We start from the raw sequence: 11,212 nt of genomic DNA, 5'->3' as shown, positions 1-11,212 counted from the left end.
CAACTTATTTTTAATCATTTGATTGTATTGTTCCGAAGCATTGAAAAACTATCGTTTTATTTATCTAACACATTCAAAGTTTCTCAATTAGGTTTAAGCAATTAGCGCTTTTAAAATATAACTTAGATTTAATTAAACTAAAAAATAAAGTTGTATTTTTTTAGTTTCGTTTGAAAATTATTTGTGTTTACTTTGAATTTTTTTAAGTAAGCTACTAACTTAAGCTAAAATTTAACTTTATTTTTTTATTATAAATTTTAACATTTTTCCAAACTAATACTAAGTTTCGGTGTTTATTAAACCTAAAGTAAATATAAAATTGAGTTTCTTTAACAAATTAGTAAAGATTATTTATGGATTCTACGATTAAAGTACAAACAGTGTTGACTTATAAACAAACTATCGTAAAAGTAAAAATCTTTTTCATTGTCAAGTAGCTAGAAAAATATGTAAATGTAAATATATACAAATTATTTTTTTTTCTGAACAACCTTGGTGATACTACGTAATTTCTAAAAGTCACAAGTCATATAAAAACATTTTTATACTTAAATTCAACAATTAAAAATGAAGAAAACTTAGTAAAAAAACATTAACAAAAGTATTATCTAGAAAAAATTAAAAACAAATAGTACTGCATTGGTTTTAGTTTATTTTGTAGCAAGCATTTTTTTAGTATCAATAAAATTTAAATTCAACAAATAAGTTCAAATATAAAAGAATGTTAGTGACAAATCTAATACTTTTCTAATATACAGTACTTATACTAAAATTACTAATAAGTATTCTTATGTATTATAGGCAGTTTAGTATGTCTAAAAACTATTTGTTCAAAAAAATAATTCAGTACATAAAATCATGTTTAAAACTCTAAAATAAAAATCATAGTTAATGTTATATTCTCCAAAAATTTTATCGGAGACTATTAAAAATAAAGAAAATAAGATTATTTGTGTAAAGTTTGGTGAAATGCACAATAAGTAATAAAAAATTAAAGTAAGATTTTTTTTTCAAAAATAATTATCATGTTACATTTGCATTTATTTAACAACTAGTATTTTCTTTCCATAAAAACTAACTATATGAAAAGTATAAAAATTAATTTTGGATATTTCTGTTGAAGAAAAACGATAAACCAGTATCTCAAAGAAATAAAACAAGTTAGTTCAAAATAAAATGTCTAGTTAGTTCAAAGTAAAATAAAGTACTCTACTTAAGTTTAGTTGAAGGTTTTTCGAAACACAGATTAAACTTAAGTGTTTAAAAATCTTTTTCACCTTAGGAAAGCTTAAATAGCTTCACTCAAAAACTTTTAACCTTTTTTATACAGAAAGTACATACTCTTTCTTCTAATAAAATGCTCTTATATGTATACCACAATTTAAGTTTCGAATTCAACTAAAGTCATACAACTTCAACTATCTCAGTGTCATCGGAATTCTTCGGACAAAAATGGTCGTTTTGCTTTTTGAAGTTTTGTGATTTCTCATAGTAGGGACTTTTTACTTGCCCCATGAAAGTCACCGTCAAGGCGACGCAGGTGAGTATGTGCAGTAATGCGTTGTGATTGAAGTCACGTGGCAATGGGCACCGGTTTATGACGTCATAGTAGTTGTCCGAGCACCCATTCTTTCCGAGAACGAAGTTTATGCCCCCTGCATAATTTTTATTAGATTATACTTTGAAGTTTAACAAAAACTTAAAAACTTTTTTAAGGGATCACAATACACTTGCTTACAGTAATAGTACTTACACATTAAAATACAATAAAACATGGTAATAAAGAAAAAACATAACAACATATTTAACAATCTAGTGCAGCGATTCTTAAACTGTTTTTCATTTTTTACCCCTTTTTGGAAGATTATACCAAATTTACCCCCAATTTACAAAATAATTTTCAATTTTGAGGAAAAAAAACTAGATTTTTTGAACTTTAAGCTTATTAAACATAAAAAACCATAAAAATTTAAGAGTTTATTTAATTTTAAAAAAATTACAGTTTAACGCTAACTAATTAATTAAAACTACCAATACTATTAAAAAACATTAATTTATATAAAATGTAATAAAGAAAATTTACTATCTAAAATTCTTAAAAAAGGGAATTCACCCAAACGGTAATTTTACCCCAGTTTAAGAACCGCTGATCTATTGTGTCTAGAAATTTTTAATCGATTATATTACACTAGTTTTAAAACATACTTGGTGTACAAGCATATGTAAAAGCATAAAAAAGTTTTTTCTTAATAAGCATACCAAAATATATAGACTGCAAACAATTTTTTTTTGATGAAATGCAGTATTTCTCTAAAACTAGACTGACATATGGAATTTGATTTCGAATGATTAATTGCTCTGCAAGATAAAAGCAAGTGCGTAAAAAGTAAAATGTTTTCCGATTAAAACTAAAAATTACAACTTTTTTTGTGAAACTGAAATTAAAGTGGTAATGTGCTTGGTTATATGTACAAAACGGACCCGGTATTAAACTGAAAACAACGCTTTGTTATATAATGCACAGTCCTAAGTTAGTCCTTAAACTAATTTCGTTATTTAACCAAATAAGTTTATTACATGTTCATTTAACTTATTTCTTGTTTAAACTGAAATCGAGTAAAACCGTTTCAAATCTTTCGTTTTTTTCGCTTATTTATAGCTTTCAGCATTTTTTCAATTAAACTCAGCAATGGCGACATATTGGTTACAATGAGAATGAACTAAGTACGTAATAAGTAATTTTTCTCACAATTATGCAAATAACACAGTCAAACTGCAGTAATAAACAAGTTAAACAAGTAGGTATAAAAAACAATATTTGAGATAATTAAGCTTGGTTTGACCACAGGCATCGCCAGTTTTGTGTTTTGAAAAACACAAGGTAGAAATTCAAATTTCATTGAAACGTTTTCACATAAAAAATCCGAGTTAAAAGTTTAATTATTTAAAACTTTTTATGTTTAAAATTGAATGTACATTACTTTACGAGCGTAAACTTGGCTTGAATGGCTTTTTTTGTAATTTTTTTACCTGACTTTAAAACCTATAATTTTCAATTTCTTTGATGCTAACTTAGAACTTTTTTTTCGTTCTAAATAACGTTTTTTTGCTTTGCGTTTCACAAAATTTCCATTGAATTGGGGTTTTACTTTTGTAGTGGGGCCCCTTTGAAACTTAACATTTTTAGCGTTTTTTTACTTAGTACCTATTTTCTCTAATTTTTTTTTTCTTAATTTTTATTTTCTAACATACTTATTAAACTGAATTCAAAAATGATATTTTTTTTTCAAATTTTTTTATAACATATCCCTAAATAAACTTTTCTGAAAAACTCGAAATTTGCGAAAATTTTCGTTTTTTTGGTGTATGGTTTTATAGCAAAAATATAATATTTTGATAGTAATTTTTTTATATTTAACTGACTTATATATTTAAGTTTTATGACGTTACTATATTTTTTTCCTAATTATTATTATTTTTTAAATATATGACCCGTACAAGTTTTACCTAAAACCTTAGTACTTTAGCAAGAAATCCCTAAAATTACGTAAACAAAGTGCTCAAGTGCTAAGAATTTGGGTAAAACTTGTGTGGGTCAGATATTCAAAAAATAATAATTAATTAGGAAAAAAAATATGATAACGTCATAAAACTTGAATATATAAGTCCGTAAATAATAAAATTTATTATTGAAATATTATATTTTTGCTATAAAACCATGCACCAAAAAAAACAAAAATCGTGCAAATTTGTAGTTTTTCTGAAAAATTTATTTACGCTTTGTTACAAAAAAAAAAAATTAAAAAAATAATAATAACGTCTTTAAACTCAGTTTAATCAGTATGTTTAAAAATAAGAATTAAAAGAAAAGAAATATTATTTTCAGAGAAAATAGGTGTTAAGTAAAAAAACGCAAAAAAACGATAAATTTATAAAAGGGCCCCACTACAAAAGCAAAACCCCAGTTCGATGGAAATTTTGTGAAAAGTAAAGCAAAAGGACGTTTTTTTTTTAAATTCTTGGTTAGCATTAAAGAAATTGAAAATAATAGTTTTTAAAGTTTGGTTAAAAAAAATTACAAAAAAAGCCATTCAAGCCAAGTTCACGCTTGTCATTACTTTGCTGTTTTTATAGGAGTTATTATAATATTTTCGATACATGTTTTAAAAATGATTTTTTTTACGTCAGAATAACTTTAAATATTTTTTCTACAGAAAAAAAGGTCAAGTATGTTTTAGTTTCCAGTAAACATAAAAAAGTCAAAAACCAACCGGAAATCAAAAATAACGCCGAACCGATGAAATGTAGAACGTGATTTATTTTGTATTTCAGCGGTTTTGTCACGTCATTCGGTTTGACGTCACAATCGTTTCTTTCACTTTGCTCGCAGCTTGAACTGTTTTCTATGATATCTGCATTTTTCAAATAGAATTTTTATGCAATTAGTTTGTTTGACGACGTGATATATGCTAAAAGGGGGTCATTGTTAAGAACATGTTTTAGGTTTCTTAATTACGTTAAAGTGTATAAAAAATTAAAATTAGTAACATTAAATATTCTGTTAATACTAATTAGAAAAATTCAATACTAATGATAGGTGCATACGTAAATTGGTTACGTACATAAAATTAAAAAAACTAAAATTGAAAAATATTATTTGGAACAATTAACTCACTTTCATCGATGTTTTGAATGTTTTTTGAGCATCCAAAGTATCTTTTAACGATGCAATATCCAATTATACTCAGCTGAACTGTAGTTGCTAAGTTGTTAAATTTAAATTTAATCTTTTATTTGTGTTTTGTGTATTTGAATTTACATGTTTTTGAACACAGATAAAACCACTAAATTTTCAAGTTAAACGTTTAAAACGTGCTGTCTTTTTTTGAAAATGAGTTTTAATTCTAATTATACTCAGCTGCACTGTAGTTGCTAAACTGTAAAATTTAAATTTATGTCTTTTATTTATAATTTGTCTGTTGATTATTGGAGCAATAATTTTATTGTTGAATATTCATTTTATTGAATACAGATGACACCACTAAAATTTTATTAAATTAAAAAATGTAAATTTGTTGTTTTTAATTTAAAATTGAATTATGCAGCAGTTTGTAAGACATTTATCTTAAAATTTTTTTTTTTGAATTGTGGTTTATGTAACAATTTCTATGTAGTTTTATGTAAAAAGTTATATAAAGCTTACAATTAAAATTTAAAGTTGTTGTTCTATATAATTTTGAAATATATGAAGTTTTTCTTTTAAAGTCTAATAGCATCTTTAAGCATTTTTACTCTTAGTATTTGCTTTTACAATTAATTAAAATAAAGCATCACGTTTACAAATACCAAAAACGTTAACTGTTTTTTTTTTCAATACATTTAAGTTTAACTCAGTTTATGAAATAATATTTAACATTTAATTAAGCTACTTAAATATGTACTTTAAATTTCATTATGCAAAAACATTATTGAATTTTTTTATACGTATCAAAGATAATCAAAAGCTGAAAAATATGTTCAATTTACTTTGAAAAACAGTTTATGATACTTAATTGTTTTTTTAAACTTCACCAAGCGTAAACTGTTTTTTAAATTGTACCTTCATAAACAACAATGAATGTGTTTTACATATTTTTTTTTCTTTTTACAGGTTAGAAAATCAAGTTCAGTTCAGTTAAACAAATATTTTATAAAACAAACTTAGCTTTACTTATTAAATTTCGTTACGCAAAAATATACAATTCTGTTCTTTAAACTTTATTAAGCATAAATACTTTTTGATTATTTAAAACTTTATACCTTAAACCAGTGCTTCTGAACCTTTTTTTAGTGGCGGAACCCTTTTCCAAAGTTCAAACTTTCCGCGGAACCCCTAATTTAATTTTACATAAAATGTTTAAAAAAAAATTATTTCCTGCAAAAAAACAAAAGGATTTCAGTGAAAAACAAATTTTCTAGCAAAACTATATCATTGTAAGAAATCATACCAATTGTAATGGTATTAAGTCGAGTCAAACTCAAAGTGCGCCAGAGGCAATAGGCATTTTATGATTCTATAATAAACGTACAAAAACAAACATGATTAATCGCAACGTCATAAAAATCTTTCCTTGCATAATAAAAACAAAATGAGAGCTACAAACAATAACGAAATGAACATGAACCTAATCGAATTCACAGATTACTGTAATAAACGGGTAAGATGCCTAACGAAAAATAAATAAAAAGTATTTAGTGCGAAACTTTAATTTGTCTCTTAGCAACAAGCATGTCAATGCGCGACTGGATTTTAGATAGACTGAGACGGAGACAGGCAGATAAGGTTGGAGTCAGCATACAGTTCCTTTGCTTCGTTTTAATGTTTGTTACATGCGAAAAGCCGGACTCGCAAAAATAAGTGGTGGTGATTGTTAAAAGAAATTTTACTGCACGCTTTGCTAAGACGGGGTACTCTAAAATTGCACAAATCCAAAAATCTAAAAGCTCCTTCCCTTTGAAACTCAATTTTAAATTGCTATCTTCAGATGGTTGCAGCAATTCGTTTTCTGTATCTGTAGGAAGATTCACTTCTTCTGAAGCAATATCACACATAAAAGAATTCAAAATCCATAAATTTTCGATGGGAACATCTTCAGGAAAATAATGTTGAAACTTTATAGACAAAAGATCAAGGTGGTTGTATATTTCGTCAGAGAAGTTGAATTCTATGCATTTAAGCAAATCATCATTTTATGTTTTTTATTTTAAAATCATCAATTTAAAAATAATATGATATTTTGAATATTAATTTTTTTTGTCATTTTCTTTAGGTGTTTTTTTATAAATGAACATCAAAAAATATCATTGAGTTACAATAATTAAACAGAAAAAGCATTTAATACTTAAACAACAAACTTTAAAACTTGGCTAACACATAGACATTTAAACATTTTCATCATGTAAGTTTAAAAAAATATTTCAAACTCAATTTCTGTTAAAAATTTAAAGATCTGGCCACAACTTTTAAAATTTAGAGTATCATTTTTATCATGTAAGTCTAAAAAAACAATTTCAAATTCAAATTCTGTTAAAATTTTATAGGCCTGGCAAGATCTTTTTTAAATTATAGTAGCATTTTTAAGTAAAAAATAAGCTTTTGTACATATTAAAGTTTAAATCAAGCCTATAGACATCTTTTTAAACATTTTACAGCATTTGAAACAACATAATATACCAGAAATAAGTTTCTGATAAAGATTTTTTATTTAGTTTTATTGTGTAAACATTTAGAATTTGTTTTGATTGCTCCTACATTGTTTTCTTTAGTAATAATACCAGTATTTTCATGACTTCACTAAAAATAGAAATTCAAAAAATTTGCAAAAATTTGCGCAACCAGGACACATATTATTAATGAATACCAATTAAAAGTCCTATCGCTAGATACACACTAAGCAGATCAATGAATGCTATAATAATATGTGTTTTCCATTTATGTCTTCCTTTTTTTGAAGTTTTATGATTTATGTTTTTTTTTTCAAAATTTCTTTTTTAAATTTCGAAAAGCTTCGCGGAACCCCTGAGAGGCTTCGCGGAACCCTAGGGTTCCGCGGAACCCCATTTCAGAAGCACTGCCTTAAACAACAATAAAAGTTAAACAAATAAAAATATTTAATTTAGTTAGGAAAACAATTTTTGATAATTAATTCTTCGCTCTTTAAAATTTATCGAGAATAATAAATTAAATTAAGTTCCAAAAAAAGTTGTACCTGCATAAACAACAATGAAGGTATTTGTCAAGCTCCAAGGATCAGTTTCATCTAGGAGCATGAGGTAACATTGAATGAAGAGAAACATGCAGAAAATTGTCAACAAAAAATAAAATAGTTGGACAAACATCTTGTTTATCTTATATCCTTCACTTGCAATCTGTTTATGTATTTATTTGTTAGCTACTTATTTTCAATTTATCTTAAGATAAGTTTATTAATGATTTATTATCAAGACAGTAATGTACAAAAAAAAAACTTTATTTAGTTTTAATTAATTTTTTCTAAACTAAAATAAACTTTAACTTTTTTTAAGGTGTTAGCTATATTAATTTTTTTAATTAGTAGTATTGATATACATAAAACTAACTATTTGTTGAGCCAGCATTAGTTGTCCGAAGCACAAAAATGCAGATAACGAACTTCCGATTCTCCACAAAACAACTAATTTCCATGCATCTCTGAACGTTTCATATGGTGATACCTTGATAAATTATTAGTAAGTTACTTAATATTTTTACTAAACATATGTTTAGAATAATTTCTTTATGGCTGTTAACTTCATTTCCATGCATCTCTGAGTGTTTTATATGGTGATACCTTGATATAAAAATTTTGATTAATTAAATGTTTTGATTAATTAATTTACATGCATCCATCAATGTTTATAATGGTGTTAATCAAAAAGTTATCAATGAGAAGTATGTTTAAAAATTTTTCATTAGTGTAAAGTCTCAATAATTTTATTATAATATAGTTATCATCACTTTAAACTGTATCCTGGTGTACGACTTGATAACCGAAAAGTTTTTTCGTACACCAGGTCCTTGGACCAAATAGTTGAGCGCTTATCAATTAAAAAGTTTTAAAACTAATAAGAGTAATGTTGTTGGCTTTAAAAAATATGATTATTTAAAAATATGTCGACTTTTTATTGTTTATCAACTTTAAAAAAATGCTGTTTATAAGATACATTTTAAAAATACTCTGAAAGCTTAATTTAAACTACTCGACTTCTTTTTAAAAAAGTTAATTAAATCAAGTTCAAGTTTAATTTCTAAAAAGCAAATTTTACATACAGCAATTTGAAAATGTATTACAAATACGTATGTATGTTGTTCATGATATTTGCGTAATTTTTCTTTGAATTTTGTATTTAAATTATTTCCACAATCGCTCAATAGTTCATAGAAATTTTATCTTAGCGTATATTTTCAAAACATGCATGCAAAATTTTACGAAATCACGAATTTCGTTGATAAAATTTTCATTTAAAGATTTATTTTTAGCCTCAATTAATAGCAAATATTAGCATGTATTGAAGTAACAAAGATATTTAAAACTGTAAACTGTTAAATAGTGCATTTACTTCTCAAAATTTTCTACGACAATTTTTTGTCATTGTAAACTTTTGTTTTAGTTAAAGTTTTTCAATATTTTTTTTATAATTTTCAATTAACATTACTTGTAAAACGAAAATGTCAAAAATTTCAGTTCGACATAAATTAGTATAATTTTAATTTTAATCATTAAAAATGTTTAGAAGTATAAATTTATTCAACATAATAAGACATATACTATTAAATTTGACTAGTTTAATTCAAAGTAGAGTGTTTATATTTTTGCTTTAAATCTATATAGAAACTGTTAAGCTAATTTACAAAAGAAAGTTTATAGCTAATTTAGATATTTTATAACTTTAAGTTTTTTTTGTAAATAACTTTAAAACAACGAAAAGTTATTCATCGCATGTTTTGGTAAGCTTTATTAACAAAAATAAATCAAATTGGTAACATATGTAATGAGCATAAACATAAACACCAATTATATGTTTTAAGTAAAAACCTTGATTAATTGTAGTAAATTTTATTTATTTTTACCAAAATTTGACATGTTTTTACTTAAAACAGTTTTATAGACTTAAAATATTTGTAGTCTTACAATTTTTATCTCAAATTTAATGAAAAGTTATCTGATTTATCACAATATGTACGTTTGTAGTTTAACTTGTTTTAACACGAGCTATTTATGTAGTTAATGTAATTAATGATGCAAACATAATTTAAGTATGTCTAAATAGAAGATGATTAATTTGTTTTCAATATTATTGTATCATTAATTTTGTTCAGGTCTAAATAAAAAAAAGTTACAATTTTTGAATACTTTAGTTTTAGTGTAAAATTAGTGGTAAAAAACACCCAAGCTACTAAAACAACTTATAGTTTTGAGATTTAAAATTTACTTACCATTTGTAATTTTGTTTTCAAATTTGAAAAATATATATTATCTACATATAAACAAAACATATAAAAACTTATTTTATATAGAAACTGATAAGTTATTAGTGTAGTATTTTAAGTGACAATTAAATAAACTATGCTTATTTTTAAAACTTAGTATACAACTCGTCAGCAAGTATTTTCTTTATCTTCTAATATATTTTTGCTATTTATGGTCAAAATTGTGCAATTAACATTTATATAAAAATAAAAATGATAAAAGTACAAACTTGATACAGCAACTGATGAGTGATTCCACCTGTGAGCGCTGAAATACTGACTGCTGATTGGATGATGATCACAGCTAAATTGTCACGTGTCACGCCACGTGACCTCAATATAAGCACTATTGAGTAGATTGCGCAGATCATACTTTCTACGTAATCAGTGACGTATGTTGAAACAGAATCGTCTATCCCCCGGTGGTACAACAATTTTCTCATCTTTATTTTTAATTTATATAAATTCTGTTTGTATAAAGTTTTAACAAAATTAGTTTAAGTTAATTGCAATTTTTTCTATTACAATCCTTTTGAAAGTTGAACGTTTTTATGAACTTTTTTATTTTTTTTTCTCTTGACTTTCTCATTATTAATTTTAGTTTGCTTAAATTTATAAATATTATGTTTGAATAGGTTTTGTCATTTTAAGGTATATAAAAAGTCATTTAACGTCAATCCTTTGAAAGAGTTTTTCACTTTAAATACTTAAAGTTTCTACAATCTTAATATTATCTGAACACAAGAACTTTCTTTGTTTTAATGAAAAGTTTAATTTAGATTTCACAATTACTTTTTGTTATAAAGATAATTAAAAAACTAATTACTTTAAAGTGATGCTTTTAAATATAAACTTTTTTAAGGTTTTTTTTATATTATAATTTTTACTTTAAGTTAGTTAATTATACTTTAAATTATTAAATTTATATTATAAAAAACGTTAAAATTCTACTTTATTCATAAGTTAACTATATTTAATACAAAACTAATAGGTTTTTGTCATTAAAATTCTTTTTAAAGTTATCTTTAGACGGTAACACATTACAAAAAGGTTTCACAAACTCATTTTCATAACCGACCATTTAGCAGAAATTAAAAAATAATCACCCTTTTACCTTCCGACTCCTTATTATTGTCCTGATATCGTCAACTAAAAAGAAACTTTGCTTGTAAAGCTCGTTTTTTA

At 24.7% G+C, this 11,212-nt stretch overlaps 1 protein-coding gene across 1 annotated transcript; it reads right to left on the bottom strand.

Annotated features, from left to right (window-relative positions):
• Window positions 1-1,326: 1,326 nt before the first annotated feature.
• On the bottom strand, window positions 1,327-10,470 carry LOC145845214 (uncharacterized). Its single transcript, XM_082952638.1, has 6 exons — window positions 10,258-10,470; window positions 8,119-8,232; window positions 7,749-7,908; window positions 4,676-4,762; window positions 4,272-4,412; window positions 1,327-1,655 (listed from the first exon to the last, which is right to left on the bottom strand). Exons 1-6 carry the CDS (start codon window positions 10,468-10,470, stop codon window positions 1,405-1,407), a joined length of 966 nt encoding a protein of 321 aa, XP_082808764.1. The 3' UTR covers window positions 1,327-1,404.
• Window positions 10,471-11,212: the final 742 nt, after the last annotated feature.

The sequence above is a fragment of the Thalia democratica genome, chromosome 9, assembly GCF_965202585.1.
Source record: "Thalia democratica chromosome 9, ktThaDemo2.hap1.1, whole genome shotgun sequence".
Classification (NCBI taxonomy): Eukaryota; Metazoa; Chordata; class Thaliacea; order Salpida; family Salpidae; genus Thalia; species Thalia democratica.
This window is presented reverse-complemented; position numbering and strand designations above follow the sequence as displayed.